Source organism: Protopterus annectens, chromosome 5.part1 (genome assembly GCF_019279795.1).
Source record: "Protopterus annectens isolate FY-2018-M chromosome 5.part1, PAN1.0, whole genome shotgun sequence".
Taxonomy (NCBI): domain Eukaryota; kingdom Metazoa; phylum Chordata; order Ceratodontiformes; family Protopteridae; genus Protopterus; species Protopterus annectens.
This window is the reverse complement of record NC_056736.1, coordinates 262647749-262667586: the sequence shown is the minus strand read 5'-3', so window position 1 is coordinate 262667586 and position 19838 is coordinate 262647749. Positions and strand designations below refer to the sequence as shown.

The 19838-nt window shown below is 45.2% G+C and overlaps 1 protein-coding gene across 1 annotated transcript in view; it reads right to left on the bottom strand.

Annotated features, from left to right (window-relative positions):
• The window catches only part of LOC122803142 (vang-like protein 1), a 644451-nt gene that overhangs the window by 344457 nt on the left and 280156 nt on the right, over window positions 1–19838 (bottom strand). The window contains exon 6 of the mRNA XM_044072763.1: window positions 7427–7560. Within this exon, the coding sequence (XP_043928698.1) occupies window positions 7427–7560 (134 nt within the window). The remainder of the gene's footprint in view (window positions 1–7426; window positions 7561–19838) is intronic.

Sequence of the window (19838 nt, the reverse complement as noted above, 5' to 3'; positions counted from 1 at the left end):
GAAAGTCAAGAAAAAAAGTTTTTAAACTTGCAAATAAGATGAATCTATCGATTAATATTGGTCCGAGCTATCTGGAACACCAAGATCTGTTCCGCGGCAAACTAGATCTGAGGTAATTCCAGCAGTGCATCATGGGATAATGGGCTTGGTCTCAAGCTACTGGCAAACCTTTAGCTTTGCTATCAGCCGTGTTGGAGCCGAGGATCGGCTCCAAACCCATCAGTGAGAATAAACGGCGAGATTTAATAACTTCACATTGTCAATTATCTGCGTGGAATGGTTCCCTATGGGGATTTACCAGTTAGGAATAAAGTCTGCAGCCAACTGCTGCTCCTGTGAAGCCCCAACGCTGTTTTCCCTTGAGGTGGCAAAAAAACATAGAAGTTATGTTCAATCTGACTGATGATTTCCCTCCAAGGGGAAGCCAATCAGCAGTCAAGAGTGTAGGAAAGGGAGGGAGCCACAGCTTTTTGCAGCTTGTCTGGTTGTTGTAATCCCAGTCAAGATACAATCCCAATGGCCAAAAGCTACTGCAGCAGTGAGAGCAGCAGTGAGAATGAACAGCATCCTAGAATGAAAGACTTGCCCTTGTTGGGTTGAAGGTACCTAACAGGATGTTTTTTCTGTGTAAAAGGCTTAATGAGTCCCCCTTTCTTAACATAACTCTGACAGGGAGGGTCATCAAGAATTGTAACGGACAGTGGTTGGGATGGGGATAACAAGGGAACAGAGTAGCCTAGAGATTAAAAAAAGAAGTTATACACTTACCATAATGTTCCATCCAAGTGGTTGCTTTTCATTTGTCTTCAACCTATGGGACATGGATCAGAAAACAGATCTGACTCAGCCATATACACCAGCATCTGAGCAGAAATCAGAGCTCCTCCCTTGCCCATACTGCCTCACTCTCCCTCCTCCCCTCAGATCGAATTGGATGCAGGAAAGCACCACCCAACCCACAGCAGAACACCTTAACCCCTAACCATTGAAGGGGTACACACACGCACCCCCCCAGACTCATACCCATGACCAAGAAGATAAGCTTGCACCTGCATCTGTCCAGTCCACAACACAAGCCTAAAGGCAGTGGGGAAGGAAGGAGGGACAGCTGAAGGCAAATGAAAAGCAGCAACTCAGATGGAACATTATGGTAAGTACATAACTTCTTTATCTAAAGTTGCTGTTTTCATTTGGTCTTCAACCTATGGGGACAAAGTCCCTACCTACAATAACCTTGGGAGGCCATCGTGTTAAGGACATTCTGGAGCACGGCAGACCCAAAGGAAGCCCTACTGCTGGAGACTATGTCCAATTTGTAAGGGGAAATAAAAGTATGAGAAGAGGACCAAGTAGCAGCAGAGCATATGTCATTGACAGGAAACCTGGGACAAAAAGCTGCAAAAGTAGACAGTGACCTGGTGGAGTGCGCTCGGACAGGGCTAGGTCAAGGCATACCTTTAGTGCAATAAGCCATAGAGATGCAACTGGAAATCCAATGAGCAAGGGTGACCTTCGAAATAGGCTTTCCCAAACAGGGCTTTGAAAAGTACACAAATGTTGATCAGACTGTTAACAGAAGTACAACTGCCTGTGGATATCAATCAAATGCAATTTGTATTTCCCTTTATTCTGATAATTTGGAAAGAAGACTGGCAAATAAAACACCTGGTTAATGTTGCATTCGGATGCCACCTTCGGGATGAAAGAGGGGTTGGTACGAATAGTCACTCTGCCCTTGTGGAAGACAAGATAAGGAGGCTTGATTGACCATACCTGCAGTTCAGACACCCGCTTGGCAGAACTGACAGCAACCAAGAAGGCCACCTTCCAAGATAGCAACTGTAAATCCACAGTGGCAACTGGGTCAAAGGGAGAAAAAACTACAGCCTGCAAAACCATGGCAAGATCACAAGGAGGCGTGGGGTCCTTGACTGGTGGCATAAGGAGGAAAGTACCCTTCAAAAAGGCATTGTAGAGTTTAGAAGAAGTCAAGGAGGTAGAATTCTCACACACGTGGAAATTTAAGATAGTTTTTCTACAATTAAAGTTCAAATGGCAGCTATCTCAGTTGTGAAAGGTAAGGGCTAGAAAATCCAGAATGCAGGAACAGAAGCTATAAAAGGATCAAACTTGCGCTGTGACTCCTAGATGGAAAAATGTTTTCATTTACTGGAGTAAATATTTCTAGCAGAGGTCTTATGAGCCACAACCAAAATCTTTTTAACTGGTGGAGAGAGCCAGGGAGTTCTCACCATCAAATGAATTGGAGCAGCCATGCGGTGAGCTTCAGGCTGACAAAGTCCAGGTGTAGAACTCCTGATGGCTGAGAGAGATCATCAGGAACCGAATCAGGAGTCCAGGGGGGACACGCCAGATGAGACCAAAAAGGGGGGAATCAAAACTTGGTGAGGCCAGAAGGGAGCACTGAGGATGACTTTGTTTAACTGCTGAGCTTTCTGAAGAATCTTGGGGATAAGAGGAAGAGGGGGGCATAAAGTAGAGCAGAAGGCCAAGTATGGACCAGAGGATCCCTGGGTGACTCCCCCAGTGGGGAGATCAGGATGAAAAACTCACTGCACTTGACGATGGAAGGACAGGCAAAAATATTACAGCAAGGATGACCCCATTTCCGAAAGATCATGTCCGCCTCTGAACGATCAAGAGACCACTCGTAAGGCATCAGAATGGTTCTACTGAGCCTGCCCGCTAGCTAGAATGTTGCACTTCCCCAGAATGTGCGCCGAAACCAGAAACGGTTGGAAGAGATCAACCATTCCCAAAATCTCACGGCCTCGCAGCATAGGGGATAAGATCTGGTTCCCCCCGTTTGTTGATGCACCAGGCAACGGACATGTTGTCCATCTGGATGGCAATTGTCCCGGTGGGAAGAAAAGGTTTAAGTGCTTGCAACGCCAGAAGCACTGCTCTCATCTCCAGGACACTGATATACAGACTGGTCTTCCAAAGGGGGACCACGTGCCTTGGACCGTCCGTCCTATGCAATGCCCCCCTACCTGAGCTGGGAGAGATCTGCTGTCACCGTGATCGAGAGGAAAGGAACAACAAATGGCTGGCCCAGGAGGTGGTCCAGGGACTGGAGCCACCACCGATGAGACTCCCAACAAACCCAGGATAGTCAAACCGGGTAGGAAAGAGGAAAGTCGAGTAAGGATCACTGTAACACCAAGGTCCACAGCAGGACCCTCGTGTTGGTGCGCAGTTGGCAGGAGAGGAATCATGGCCACCATCAACCTCAACACCCAAAGTATCATACCCGCTGGGAGGCAAGAAGTTTGTAGTATAAACCTCACATGTTGCTGGAGAGAAAGTATCCTGTCTAGAGGAAGAAACACCCTGCTCTGTACTGTGTCTAACTGGCACCTATAAAGTCAATCACCTGAAACAGTTTAAAGGTCAATTTGGCCAGACTGATTGATATGCCCAGGGAAGATGCTAGGAGAAGGGGGTAATCCCTGGCCTGAAGAAGATGATGCCTGGTGGGAGCAGAGAGGAGCCATTCTTCCAGGTAAGGAAACACATGGAAGCCCTGCAATCTCAAGTGAGCTGCCACTACTGCCATCACTTTGGTAAACACATGGGGAGCTGGGGCGAGTCCAAAGGGAAGTACTCTGAAGTGGAAGCAATTGGCTCCTAGCCAGAAGCGAAGAAAACTTCTGGAGCGCCTGTCCATTTTTACAGGATAGTATGCATCCTGAAGGTCTATGGAGCACATCCAGTCATTCTGCAAAAAGGGCAGAATGGACTGCAAGATGACCATCCAAAACTTAGTTTTGGCAACAAACCAGTTCAGGGCGGTGAGATCCAGAATTGAAGTCCCCTGTTTTCTCTGGCACCACAGAAAATCTGGAATAAATGCCTGATCTGGACTGGTCTGGGGGAATGGACTGGATGACTCGTTTTTCGAGCAGCCTGGAGATCTCGATGGCTGCCTCCTCCGACTGACCTGGGTGGAACATCTGTGAGGTTCCTCTTTGGAGTGGGGGGAATGATGGAATAAAGAACAGTTGTGCACACTTATCATAAATGTAGATGTTCTTGTGTGTTATGCTGGTTCTGGGTTTGAACTGAGAAGGCCTGGAAGAAGCAGGAAAGGACCAATTGTTTGACAGCCAATGCCTACTAAATCTAGGAGGCTGCACTTCTAAGAAATCTTTTAACAGTTTGCATAGATTTAGCTTTTTCCTCCATCTTTTTAAGAACAACTTCTGCTTTGTCGCCAACCAGGCGGTCCTGATTTAAGGGAGCATCCAGCAATTTAGTTTTAACATGATCTGGCAAAGAATGCAAGCATGCCTTCTAAGTACAGACCCGGTGACAGCAGCCCTGTAAGATGCCTCTAGTGAATCAAAACTACATTGCAAAGTATGTTTTCCAACCTGTTCAGCAGAATGCATTAAATCCTGTAAATCCTAATTTTCAGCACAATCAGGAATCAACATTATTTTCTGTTTAAGCAATCCAATAATATGCTGCCGATACTTTAACATATGAAACTGGCAATTTAAGGCCCTGATGGCCAAGGTTGCAGTGGTGTATACCTTCTTACCCCATCTATTCAGGGCCCTGGAATCTATATCAGAGGAGGCAGGATTTTTGGCAGTAGTAAACTTAATGCCCTTGGGTCCCTGTGAAATGGTTTCAGGATCCACAGTAGGATTGTTAAAAAGGAACTTGTGAGAATCAGGAACCCTGTAATATCTATCAGGTTTTCTGGGAGCAGGCGGTAGAGTCAGTGGCCAAGCCAGATTCCGAAAAGACTGTCAACAATGTCCAGCACAGGAGGGGATAGCTAAAGGCCTGTGTTGGGGCAGGAGTAAGAAATCTCTAAGCCTCCTGGCTTTCCCAGTGAAAATGCTCCCCAAGAGTATGCAAGGTTTCACCAAAAGAGAAATCCTCTGGGGGAGAAGCAGAGGGAATGAAGTCCTCTGCATCAGAATCCTCATAGGTAGATAAGGGTACATCCTGGTCATCAGAGGAGACAGAAATTTGAGAACCTGGTCAGAAGTATCATAAGCAAATTCAGTCCTAGGTCTCTTAGAGGGGGAAGGTTGGCTTCCCCTGATTAATGTAATAAGGTCTTCAGCCATTCTTATTTGTTTTTCAGGCACATGCGGTCTGGGCGTCGGTTTCCTAGGTATGGTTCGGGTTTTAGGCCTTGAAGAAGAAGGTGGCGTCGGTTTAATACGCAAGTCGGTAGGCCTGAATACACCCTCAGAAGCTGGTGCCTGCACAGCGGCTCTGGACCCATCCAAGGTAGAGACATCCGCAGGTTCCACAATTGAAGCATCTCGCTGCATACCGGACTCCGAATGGGTCTCAGTAGAGGCCTGCGAATCTGAAGTAGTGGGTATCAGGGGCTGCAAAATCACCTCGAGTACCGGCGAACCGGTGACTAGCTTAGGAGAAGCGTCGGCGGCAGCTTTGGACATAGGCGGCCTGTCTCTGTCTTTATCTTTGCGTTTTTTCAGAATGGCGGTAGTCGGACGGCTTACCGGAGACATGTCAGGATAATTGAACTGAGCACCAAAATATTTAGAAGAGAAAATATACAGATGGATAGTTCGTGGTTTAAATAAGGCACAAAACCGACAGCGAGGTACATCGTGGTCAGGGCCTAGGCAAGGAATACAGTATGAATGAAAATCTTTGAGGTATTTGCTTTCTACAAGTAATGCAATTATTTACTTTTACTGACATCGGTTTAGAGCAAGAAAACGTTTCCTCAATGGGGTACTTAGCTTTTAGTTGAAGACTTCGGTTCTGAAACTCGAAAACGAAAATTTCAGGAGTCGGCCGACTGGCACTTGCGAACTGCTTCTGCTTCGGGCACCGCACGGCAAGAAAGATTGATGTAATGGCGTCGGCTGCATGTTTTATACCCCTGATGACCTGACATCACAGAAGAAGGGACAGCAACCGATGCAGGACCCTAGACTTTGTAATCAGGCCGTCTGAGTTCTACTGAAAGCAGATAACCCAAATGTCATGACTGCAACAGTGAAACACGAAGAACATCTGCCACAGTCAAATTAGCACACTACACTCAAAGCTAAAAATCAAATAAATTTGAATCGACAAATAAGCCTAAGAAAATAGAAATGGAACGGATGCAAAAACAAATCTTCAAAATTTAAAGAATAAGCTTACAAACTATGGAGTGAGAAAAGAACAAGTAATGACAACATACTAACAATAGGTGAGAAGTTAAAGTCAGATAAATGGACAGGTGAGATGTTAAAGTCAGATAAATGGGTCGGCAACATTTGTTTTAACTTGAGAAAATCAGAACATAAAGAACAAACTTACCTTAATCCTCAGTAACGTAACCCAATGGGGGAAAAAAGGACTACAGTACACAACTTAACAATGAAAACAGCTCAGGGTAATTTTTAATCAGCAAACGATTTTAATAATGGCAGAAGACACCTGGCGAGAGATCCTCAGCAGCACAACATTGTGAGAAAATGGGGAACGGCTTAGTAGCCTGGGAAAGTTTCCTCAGCTAAGCAAAGTCCTGCTGGATTTAGTCTTACTATAATAAACAGGATGGAACTTCCACTGCACATCAGAGGTGTTGGTTGTCTACAAGAAAAAGGCCTGACCTTCCCAGACTTTTGAAGGATCCACCATAAGCATGGCGAGGCCAAGGACAGAAATTTGAAAGAAGAGACTTTCCCCTCATCTTTCTTCTGGCTCCTCACCCCATGGCCCACCAGTCTCAGGATTTTCTCCCTGGCTTCCACAATCACCCTTCCCTGAATTCTCCAATGAATCCTTGTAGGTACCCCAGGTGTGAACTTTGGTCAGGTGCGTCCCAGACTCCCATGCAAGTCTACCTCAATTACATTCATAGCTTAGGTGAGGAATTCAGTAGGCAGAAATAAACACAAGACCTGGGAGTAGTCATTCTTGTCGTGGCCACTCAATGTCCTGAGACATGAAGACTGCTAGTACAATGATGTCAGGATATTGTTGTCAGCCCTTCTTTGTTTTGGTTCGAGATGTCCTGTGATGCGCCTAGTGTCCCGGAGGTTGCACAGGGACTACATGCCCCCCACCCCACCGAGTGGAGAGCTCATCAACAGCCACATCATCCTACCCCTTTCCCTGGGTAAAACTACGGAGGACAATAATATGTTCCTGAACTCTGGTCGCCAAGGCCTAATAGACTCCCCATCTCTGCATGATTAAGCTGGTTAGAACTCATGAAGTTGTCTCCAACTATCTACTGGAGAACCTGTCACAAGCAGAATGAGAATCTCTAAACCATTTTCCGTCATAACAGAAAGTTATCTGCCTACAGATGCTTTTACTTAACTGCTCATCTGACTTAGTAGAAACATGATGATCCATGTGCTATGTGCATTAATTCACTCTGAAGTACATTTAATTTCAAAACACTTACCATCCACATTGTAAACTTTCAGCCCAGCCATATGTTTGGCTGTACGAGTCTTGGCAGCGGTCAGCAGAGCTGGGTTATACACAGTAAAATCTTTATAGTAATTCTCCAAGATAACTACAGCAGCCCTCTGGATACTGGAAAACAAACAATCCAGCTTTACACTCTTTTGGGATTTATTACTAAACTTATTACACAACACACATGAAAAAAACAGTTATACCCTAGGATGATGACACAACCCCATCTAAGCTAAGTAAAATCAAGCTCAGTCATAATTAAATCATTCTTCTCATACTTGACCAAAGAAAACCATGATGCTATACAGGACATCCTTAAACAGACTGATAGTAGTCTTCAGTAGCACCCCCCCCCAATAAATCTGCACATGGTTCCTTGACTTTTGATATTTACTAACTTCTGTATTCGTGACCACAAGTACGGCATACACACAGGTAAATTTATAAAACAAAAATCTTTGGAGGTACACAAAATTAAGGTACACAACAGAAAAAAATACTACTTACATTTTCAAAATTATTTCCTGTCAAAAAAGCAAGTTTAGATTACCTGAAGTACAACTGCTTGGTTTTCTTATGAATCATCCAAATCAAACTGAACAAAATCTTATTTCAAAGGCTGACAGCTACAGCAAGGTATTCTTTAAATAAATCAATTTGAAAAGGAGAAAATGTAAATGCAACAGGTTACCAATAAACAATGAAATGACCACCCAGATGTGAAATACAAGTATACTTGGGGGGTTGTATATACATTACAATAATCAGAAATACAAAATATACAAATTTAGGAGCCACACATCCCGTACACCAGTACAAACAACTGCTGCCATAACAAAAAACATGAAGCTGTGTGACACTTACCGTTAAAAGTAGATGCTAGAGAAGGATCATTGCTGCAGAATTCCTGATACAAGAGAATGAGCTGCAATCACTCAATTTCCCAAAATTCTGTAGAATTGAGGGCACACAGATTTCTTCCCAAGGAAGGATGCATGCTTGCATCTTTTTCATTTTGGATAAAAGTGGCAGTCAGCCAGCAGTATCTTTTTTTCCACTATAAGAAGGCTATGCCCTACAGGACCATGGGTTAGCATACCATTACATATTAAAAGTACTTGAAGAGTTTCACTGTGCCTGTAGGTGTGAAGGGTAAATAAAAGTACAGGTAAAGGCAGGGGGAGTTTGTTCCTTCTTTTTTTTTTGCCCCATCCACACCTCACAGGTTGAAAAGGACTACCCTGCAAAGTGGGGGTGGGGGGGTGGCTGGTACTGTGACAATAATCCTGCTCAAAAATCTATTGTAATAGTGAATTTCTCACACAAGTGTACTACATTCTTTGTATGGATTACTACTGCAGAATGGGAAGATTCCTAAAACTACATCGGCAATGGTCAGGGGGAAAGAATAACGGTTGTCTTGCTGAGTCCCAGTATGCAAGGGCCTGCAGGTCTAGGGCTTGAAATCCTGTTCCGCTTCTGGACTGTGGACTGAAGATCCATTTTTTTTCTTTTTCTTTAATTTTATTTTTTTATCTTCAACTGATTTTAAACCCTGGATGCCCTATTACACTTCCCATTCAAGGGCAACCACAAATAAGTGATACCTCTAGATGCACCACTTCCCTCCATATGGAGGACAAAACTTACTGAATACTGGGGCATGCATTCCCTGCAACCAGAAAACACAGAGAATGCCAGAGATATACTGTGGCCAGCAGAGATCTTCTATGAAGCCCTACCACCTCCCTGACATCCTAGGATGACATCATCAGGGGGTGTGCAAGAGCTGTGAGGGAACTACCCTCTCCTAACTGGTATTACACCTCTCATGCTGCTTGCCATCAGCACACGACAGTGAACTTGCACAACTCTGATATCACCATTGGCAATCCCAAGCATTGGCTGTATGCCTTCAGCATGCCCTCCTCCCTCCTCCGAGGAGAAATTGGTATTTCTATCATTTTCTTATGAATTCCAACAGGTGCCTGAGCCACTAAAGTACAGTTGTGTACACTTAACCATAAATGTAGATGTTCGAGTGTATTCACTGTAGCAGTCATTACATTTTGGTTATCTGCCTGCAGGTAGCCCTCAGCCAGCCTGAATATCAAAGTCTTGGATCTCGACGTCGGATGCTGTCTCTTCTTCCATGACGGCAGGTCGTCAGGGGTATAAAACATGCAGCCGACGCCATTACATCACTTTTTCTTGCCCCCGATGTCAGGTGCCCCCATAATGGGAAGCAATTATATGTTAGGGTACACCTCCAAAATAACAAATACACCAGAAAGCTGAAATACACTAAACAAGGAGAAAAGTACAGCCAAGAGAAGTCAGGGGGCTGGAGGAAGGGTAACCAGGACTGCAACAGTGAATATACTCAAAACATCTACATTTATGGTAAGTGTACACAACTGTACTATGTTCTTCATGTTTCAATGTTGCAGTCATTACATTTGGGTTGATTCCCAAAGCTAAGGAAGGGAGGAGGAAGTTAGAGAGCATTAGGACCAGCTATTAAGCCCTGCAAAACTGCAGTGGCAAAACCAGCTCTGGATTTAGAAAAATAGGCATGTGGTAATGCTTGGTGAAGGTATGTACAAAGCTCCAGGTAGCAGCTTCTAGGATGTCCCTGGTAGGCACACCTCTGAGAAAGGCTGTAGAGGTAGATGCTGCCCTGGTGGAATGTGATCTTATCACCTGTGGGGTAGGTTTTCCATGGTGCTTATAGCAAAAATTAATGCAATGGGCTATCCATTTAGAAATGGTTTTCTTCGAGATGGCCTTCCCCTCTGCCCCTGCAGCAAAGCCAACTAGCAGCTTTTCAGATTTTCTGAAAGGCTTAGTCCTGTCCAAGTAAATCTAAGTTGCCTGTGCATGTCCAAAGAGTGCAATATTCATTCTCCTTTGTTCTGTGGATTAGGGAAAAAAAGTAGGCAAATGAATGGACTGATTAAGGGTCACACTAGACACCACCTTGGGCATAAAGGAAGGATTGGTCCTGAGGGACACCCTGTCTGCATGGAAGATGATGAAGGGCTCCACTGCCATGAGGGCCTGTAATTCAGACACTCTTCTTGCTGAAGTGATGGCTAAAAGGAAGGCTGTTTGCCAAGAAAAAAAAATTCAACTCTGCAGTTGTAGCTGGCTCAAAAGAAGGTAGAGTAAGCTTTTCCAATACAAAGTTAAGATGCCGAGCTGGAGTAGGGGCTCTCCTGGGTGGTCTTAAATTACTGGCCCCTCTGAGGAATTGCTTTAGCAGAGTATGAGAGAAGGGTGGTTCAGTATTATAATCTGTTGAAATGGCAGAGGCATGAATTTTAATTGACGAGAAGGAAAGGCCATTGTCGAGCAATGTTAAGTACTGAAGAATACGTGGTAAACTGGGCACCGTTGTGCCCATCCCCCGAGTTTGGCTTCAGGAACAGTATATTTTCCACTTTTCAGCATAGGATTTTCTACTACTAGGTCTCCTTGCCTCCAGAATGACATCTAGCACCTGCTTACTGAGGGATGCTCTTGGGAGAGCTCAAGGAATTAGCCAGGCTGCAAGGTTCAGGGTTTGAAGCTGGGGGTGCAGAATCTGGCCCTCCTGCTGGGACAGCAGGGAAGGGGTCTGAGGGAGGTGCCATGGTTCTAGCAGTGACATACTGTGTAAGAGGGGGTACCAGTGCTGGCATGGCCAGTCTGGTGCAATCATTACTGTCCTTGGTTTGTCCTGTTTGATCTTTAGCAGAACTTTCAAGAGGAGAGGCAGAGGGGGAAAGGCATAAACTGAGAGACTTTCCCAGGTGAAGGACAAGGCATCCACTTTCCAAGCTTGACTGTGGGAAGTCCTTGTGCAGAATTTGTCCAATTGGTAGCTCTGAGGCGAGGCAAACAGGTCTATATCTGGATTCCCCCATTTATTTCTCAAAAGGTTGACTATCTTTGGTTCCAGTTTCCACTCATGTGGTCCACGATATTTCTGCTTAGGTAGTCTGCCAGTGAATTTAGATTGCCTGACAGGAATTGAGCCCTTGGTAGCTCAAGGCTGTGTTCCACAGAGCCATGGCTAGTCTGCAGTGAGGGTACGAGTGGGTTCCTCCCTGCTTATGTACTACATAACAGTGGTGTTGTCTGTCTTTACAAATAACTGTCCTGGAAGAATGTGGTCCTTGAAGGCTGACAGGGAATTCTGTACAGCTAACATTTCTTTCTGACTGATATGCAGGTGCATCTGACTAGGGTTCCATTTGCCCTGAATGCACTGCCCTGCCAAGTGAGCCCCCTATGCATAGTCTGATGAGTCTGTTGCTAGGGGTTTGGGCAGCAGGGAGTAGAGTGAATGGGAGCCCCTTGATGTTCATCGTGTTTCACTGTTACAGTCATCACTGTAGGGTTCTTCCTGCCGGCAAGCAGTCCTCGGTCGGCCAGAATCCCAAAGTCTGGGTCCGGCGTCGGCTGTTCAGTCATGCTCCCTGACGTCAGAGCGCTAGGAGTACAAAGCTGCCAGCCGACGCCATGTTCTCCAGTCTTTCTTGCCGTGCGGTGAAAGCAGTTCGCAAGTGCCGGTCGGCTGACTCTGATATTTTTTCATGCTTCAGTCCGAAGACTGACTTACTTCTTCTCAAAGCTAAGTACCCCGTTGGGGAAACTTTTTTTTTTGCTCCAGTCCAATGTCAGAAAAAGTTAATTGCATTTCTTGTGGGAAGCAAATACCTCATAAGGATTTTCATTCTTACTGTATTCCTTGTTTAGGCCCTGATCACGACGTAGCTAGTTGTCGGTTTTGTGCTAGATTTAACCAACGTACGATTAAGCGAAGGTACGATTTTGCTTTTCACTACTTTGGTGGGCGATTTAATTATAAAATGTCGGACACGCTTCCGACTACCAGAGTTCACAAACGACGCAAGGATAAGGACAGGCCTCAGAGGTCCAAATCAGACGACGTTTTACTAGCAGAGCCAGGTTCGGCCGTCGTCAGTGAGGTGCTTTCGCAGCCCCTGTCGTCGGCCATTTCAGAACCGATTGCCGAAATGGGACTCCCACGAGGAGCCAGCTAGGCCTTTGAGCACTCCAGCTGCAGGATCTTCGGACAATGCTCCCTCGGATGGGTCTGGAGCCGCTGTGCAGGTACCGGCTTCCGAGGGGGTTTTCAGGCCTACACAGCTTCGGATAAAGGCAAAGCCAAAGACAAAGGCAAAGACTCCTAAATCTAAGACACCAGCCCAGGCCTCTTCTGATCCGGGACCCAAATCTCAGAAACAGCTACTTAAAATTGCGGAGGATTTACTAACCATGATTAGGGGTTCACATCCCTCTCCAGACAAAAGGCCAAGGCAAGAATTGGATTATGAATCTTCTGATCAGGCATCTATTTCTTCAGTGTCTTCCTCTGAACAGGAATATTCTTTCCCTCCTTATGAGGATTCTGATGCTGAGGAATCCATTCCTTCAGCTTCTCCCCCTGAGGATTTTTCTTTTGGGGAAACTTTACATGACATGAGGGAACATTTTCACTGGGAAGGACAGGAGTACTCGGAATCTAAGAGAAGGCTTAGGAATTTCCTTCTTCCCCAACATAGACCCCTGGCTATTCCGCCTATTTTGGATATTGTGGATGATGCCTTTTCTGAGGCTAATTTAACTCCTGACTCCTTTCCTCCAGCCCCTGCTAAGCCCAATAGATATTACAGGGTCCCCGATTCCCACCAGTTCCTTTACAAAAATTCTACTGCTGATCCAGAAACCATTTCTCAGGGTCCTAAGGGGGTTAAGGCCGCTTCTGCTAAAAACCCTAATCCGACAGATAAGGATTCTAGAGCTTTGGAGAGAGGGGGCAAAAAAGTGTACACTTCTGCTACTTTATCTATTAGAGCTTTAAAATGTCACTTTCATATGCTAAAATATCTGCAATTTCTACTGTATGTTATGAAACAAAAACTAGGTACCATTTCTGCATGTGCAGATAAGGAATTACACGATTTGATGCATGCCACTGAACAAGTGGGGAAGCATGGTTTACACTGTGGTTTTGATGCCTTGGAGGCCTCTTGCAGGGCGGCTGCCTCTGGCACAGTCATTAGAAGGCATGCTTGGTTAAAGGAACAAAACTTACCTGATCAAGTGAAAGCAAAGTTACTGGATGCTGCTGTTCAGCATAATGTTTTCTTTGGGCCTAAGGCTGAAGAGGTGATAAAGAAAATGGAGGACAAGGCAAAATCCATGCAAACGGTTAAGGATTTCTTACAAGTTCAGCCCCCAAGATTTAGCAGAAATTGGCTAACAAAAATTGGTCCTTTCCCAGCTCGGACAGGCCTCAGAGGGGTAGATATAGGTGCTCCAGAGGGAGGGCCCAAGCACAGACCTCTTACAGACCTAGACAATGGAGTGCTTCCACCCCCAGGGGTGGAGAGGACAGACCTCAATCTTATAGAAAACAGGCTCAATGACTCCCCCTGCATGTCTCCAGGAACTTCTCTCCTGGAAGCCCTCTAGGAGGAAAACTAACTCTTTTTCAACAAAATTGGAATTACATAACCCAAGACAAGTGGGACCGGACCTAGACTTTGGAATTCGGCCGACCGAGGACCCGCCTGATGGCAGGAGAACCCATCTGTTATGACTGCAGCTGTATGCACGATGAACATCTGGTTCCACAATCAGAGACGGGGCAAGGTTTTTACTCAAGGCTCTTTCTAGTTCCCAGAAAGCAAAATACATGGAGACCCATCCTGGATCTGTCAGTCAAACACTTTCCTGGAGATATCAAAGTTCAAGATGCTTACTCTGCAGCAGCTCCTGCCAATGTTGAGCAAAAATGCATGGATGGTGACATTGGATTTAAAGGAGCCTTACCTACACATCCCTATCAGACAGGAGTGCAGAAAATAACTCCGATTCAAGGCCGGCTCGAAACATTACCAATTCTCTGCACTGCCCTTTGGCTTGTCTACTGTGCCCAGGGTCTTCACAAAGTGCCTGGCACCAGTAGTAGCTTATTGCAGACTCAAGGGAATTCAAACTTACCCTTATCTGGACTGCCTTATTCAAGTAGACAGCAAGGATGTCTTACTCCAGCATCTGGAATTTGTTCAAAATCTTCTCAAGTACCTGGGATTCACTGTGAACATAAAAAAGTCAAATTTGACACCCACACAACAGATAACTTTTCTGGGTGCTCTTCTAAACACAACAAGCCAGATTGCATTCCTGACATCCGAAAAACAACTATAGCTGGCTTCAACTTTCAAAACCTTGGCGTCAATAAATCAGCTAACTGCAAGGAAATTCCAGCAGGCTTTGGGTTACATGGCCTCCTGCATCCTTCTCATACCACATGCAAGACTACATATGAGAAAAATACAATGGTACCTAAAAAGTGTATGGTCCCCAGCATTGCCACAGTCTAGACACACAGATTGCGGTCTTGCCTTGCCTACAAAAGGAATTCCATTGCTGGACCATAGCATGTCTTCACAACAAAGGGAAAGCCTTCAGTCTGCCTCCAGCCAGCCAAGTGTTAACCACGGATGCCTCGGATTACGCATGGGGAGCCCACTTGCAGGGAAAAGGTCTGCAAGGTTTTTGGACAGAGGATCAGAAGCTCCTACACATCAATTTAAAAGAGATGTTAGCTGTACAAAATGCCCTCTTGGCTTTGAGGGATCTTCTACAACCAGGACAACTACTGATACGGACAGACAACACCACAGTTATGTGGTACATAAACAAGCAAGGGGGTTTCACACTCCTACCCCCTTTGCAGACTAGCCATGACTCTATGGAACACAGCTCTTGCTTGCAAAGTGAATCTACAAGCTCAGTTCTTGCCAGGGAAACAAAATATTCTGGCAGACAGCCTGAGCAGGAACCTGTCAGACCCACACGAGTGGATGCTAGACACCCAAATATTCAAGACGATTACAGAGGCCTGGGGCTGCCCGGACATATATCTATTTGCATCACCCCTCAACCACCAGTTACAGATTTTTTGCACAAGGACATTTCACAAACTAGCATGGAAAGTGGATGGACTATCATTCAGTTGGAGAAACCTCTCGGGGTATGCCTTTCCACCACTACCTCTTCCACGGGTGTTATTAAAGATCAAGCAGGACAAGCCCAAGATGATGATTTTACTGGCCCCGAATTGGCCTTGTCAATTCTGGTACTCAACACTGATGAATCTATCCCAGGAGACACCTTGGATTTTACCTCAGATTCCAAATCTTTTGTCCCAACACCAGGGCCAGGTTCTGCACTCTCATGTCAAAACTTTCAGCCTGGCGAATTCAGGGTCTATGATTAATCCTTTCCTTCCCAAAAAGGTCATGGATGTCATCTTAGAAGCCAGATGGCCTAGCACTAGAAAATCTTATGCAGGTAAATGGAAGAGATTTTGCACCTGGATGCATGCTCAGGATTTAGATCCCCTCATTCCTAATATCCCACTGATTTTACTTTACCTGACAGACATGCTTCATAACTGTTTATCCTTCTCCTCCATAAAAATACATGCCTCAGCTATCTCTGCACATTACAGTACAGATCCTCCAATCTTTTCACATCCACTTCTGAAACAATATCTCAGAGGAGCAAAGAATTTAAGGCCCCCTAGGACACCACCCATACCTGCCTGGGACCTCAACTATGTTCTGGAAAAACTCACTCTGCCTCCTTTTGAGCCTGCTGCCACATCTGATTTTAAGTATTTATCATGGAAGACTGCTATCCTGCTGGCTTTGACTTCAGCCAGGAGAGTCTCGGAGTTACAAGCACTCATGGCTGTGGAGCCTTATATTATTTTTCACCAAGATAGGGCGTCTTTAAGGACTTATCCTACTTTCATGCCTAAAGTGGTTTCCAAAGTGGCTTTAAATCAAACTATTCACCTGCCAACTTTTTTCACTAATCCACAAAATAAGGGGGAAAGGATCTTGCATTCCTTGGATGTACACAGACAACTTCGTTTTTACCTGGACAGAACCAAGGCTATCAGGAAAACAGAGCAACTGTTTGTTTCTAATGCAACAAATTCCCAAGGCAAAGCTATTTCAAAACAGACCATTTCTAAATGGATTGCTCATGGAATCAGATTTTGTTACTCTCATCATGGAAAGCAAATCCCAGGAAAGATTAGGACTCACTCTACAGAGCTGCTGCTACTTCAGCTGCCTTTCTCAGGGGAGTACCTACCAAAGATATTTTGGAAGCTGCAAATTGGAGTTCAGTGCATAATTTCTCTAAGCACTATAATCTCCCTCTTTACTCTAAGTCTAGGGCAGGCTTTGCTTCTGCAGTCTTGCAGGGCATTCTAGCCACCCCTTCTACTCTATAACCACCACCCTTTACCTCAGCTTTGGGATTCAACCCTACAGTGATGACTGCAACAGACCCAGACTTTGGGATTCTGACCGACCGAGAACTGCCTGCCGGCAGGAAGAACCCTACAGTGATGACTGCAACAGTGAAGACACTCTAACATCTACATTTATGGTAAGTGTACACAACTGTACTTTGTGACAGCAGGCCTCTGCCCACCAAAGGAACTCTGCCTTTATACAAGGAATGATAGGAATCATTGACTCTAGGTCCTGAGAATGCTGACACCACAAGCTTTTTAAATACCTTTGTAGCTTTTTAGATACCATTGTAGTTTCCTCATATGCAGTCTTGCATATGGAGTTAGTGGAATGCAAGAGGACATGAATCCCAGGGCTTGCAGAATTTTCCTTGCAGACAGCTGGGTCTTTGTGGACAGTATTTTAAAGTAGGCTGTCAAACCTGTTTCTCTGGCATGAGGTAAGCCATCTGGGAAGTTGTGTTCAAGCTTGCTCCCAGGAATACAATTTATTGGCAGGGTACTAGATGAGATTTCTTTTTGTTTATGGTGTACCCCAGTGAGGCTAGAAGTTTCCTTACAAATGCCAGAGGTTTTAGTAGCATGTCCTGGCTTTCTGCCTGAATTAAGACAATTGTCCAGGTGGGTATACTTGAATATTTCTTTGCCTGCAAACTGCAATGACTGGAGCTAGGCACTTTGTGAATACCCTGGGTGCAGTAGATAAGCCAAAGGGAAGTGCAGAGAACTGATGGTGCATGGAGCCTGCTCTGAAGAGTAGGTATTTCCTGCAAGATTCCCTTTACTGGAACGTGCGGTTTCCTTCAAGTCTAAGGTTGCCAACCAGGCATCTTTGCCTAGCATAGGAAGTAGCTGTTGAAGTGTTAGCATTTTGAATTTTGGGATTACCAAAAAGGTGTTTAGAATAGAGAGGTCCAGGATAGGACGCCAGGAGCTGTCTCTTCTGGGTACCAGAAAAAGTCTTGAGTAAAAAAAACTTGTCCCCTTTCTTCGGCTGGGACAGACTGAATAGCTGTGATACACACAAGCGCGTAAAGCTGCTACTGAACCTCTGCCCACTGATTTGGGTGTAGGTCTGGCCAACTGTCTGGGTTTGGTAAAGTGTGTAAGTGGAATCTGTATCCTTGGAAAACTATACTTAAAACCGATTTGTCCTGGGTAATGAGTACCCAGTTTTTTGCATGCAGGGTGATCTTTCCCCCTAAGGGAGCAGGCAGTTGAGCAGGGCTTGGAAGGTTTAAGGTTAAGTCATTGTGACATTTTTACATAGGGAGGTGTCTTACTACTTCCAGCTTTGGAAGTGGGAGCACCCCACTGCTTAGGCCTGTGAGTACCTTGAAACTGTAGCCTAGGTGGTCTGCTGTTCCTGCGTTTGGACTGAGAAGGTCTGGAAGAGGCAGAAAAGGACCAATTCTTACAAGGCCAATGCCTACTAAATCTGGGAGGCTGTACTTGCAGGAAATCTTTAACAGTTTGCATAGATTTAGATTTTTCCTCCATCTTTTTAAGGTCTTCTTCTGCTTTGTTGCCAAACAGGCGGTCTTGGTTAAAGGGAGCATCCAGTAATTTAGCTTTAAAATGATCTGGCAAATGTTGCTCCTCAAGCCAAAAATGCCTTCTAAAAACAGACCTAGTGTCAGCAGTCCTGCAAGATGCTTCTAGAGTTAAAACCACATTGCAAAGTATGTTTACCAACTTGTTCAGCAGAATGCATTAAATCTTGTAATTCTTTACTTTCAGCACAGTCAAGAATCAACAATTCTGTTTAAGTAGTCCCATAATATGCTGCTGATACTTTTAACATATAAAACTGGCAGTTTAAGGCCCTAATGGCCAAAGTAGCAGAAGTGTATACCTTCTTACCCCATCTGTCCAAGGCCCTGAAATCTCTATCTGAGGGGGTAGGGTTTTTGGAAGTAGTAGCCTTAATGCCTTTAGGTCCTTGGGAAATGGTCTCTGGGTCTGCAGTAGGATACTTGAAGGGGACTTTGAGAGAGTCAGGTACTCTAATACCTGTCCGGTTTCCTGGGAGCTGGAGGTAAAGTGTCTGGGGCCAGGCTAGATTCCAAGAAGGCATCTACAATGTCCAGGACAGGAGGGATAGCTAAAGGCCTGTGTTGAGGGAGGAGTACGAATTCCCTAAGCCTCTTCTTGTAGTCAGAATAATCCTGGCTTTCCCAGCAGAAATGATCCCCAAGAGTGTGCAAGGTTTCACCAAAAGAAAAATCTTCTGGACGGGAAGCAGAGGGAATGGAGTCCTCTGCATCAGAATCCTCATAGGTAGATAAGGGCAAATCGTGGTAATCAGAAGAAACAGAAATTTCAGAACCCTACTCAGAAGGAAAATCAGTTCTAGGTCTCTTAGAGCATGAAGGCTGGCTTCCCCTAATTAAAGTGATAAGGTCTTCAGCCATTCTCTTCATTTGTTTTTTAGGCATTTGGGCCTGACCATGCGGTTTGGATGTAAGTTTTCTAGGTGTGGGCCGATTTTTAGGCCTTGAAGAAGGAGATGGCGTCGGTTTGAAATGCAAGTCAGTAGGCCTTAATTCATCCTCAGAAGCCGATGCCTGCACAGCAGCTCCAGACCAATGCAAGGTAGAGACATCCGCAGGTTCCATGGTCAAAGAAGCATCTCGCTGCATACCAGACTCCAAATGGGTCTCAGTAGAGGCCTGCGAATCCGAAGTAGTGGGTATCAGGGGCTGCGAAAGCACCTCACTGAGTACCGGTGAACTGGCGACTAGCTTAACGGAAGAGTCGTCGGCAGCTTTGGACCTATGCGGTCCGTCTCTGTCTTTATCTTTACATTTTTTCGGAATGCTGGTAGCTGGATGGCTTACCGAAGCCATTTCTGGATAGTTAAACAGAGTACCAAAATAATTTGCTGCAAAAATAAACAGACAAACAGTTTGGGGGTTGAAAAAGGCACAAAACCAACAGCGAGGGACGTCGTGGTCTGGCCCTAAGCAAAGAATGCAGTACAAATTAAAATCTTTGAGGTATTTGCTTTCCACAGGTAAGACAATTGTTAACTTTTACTGAC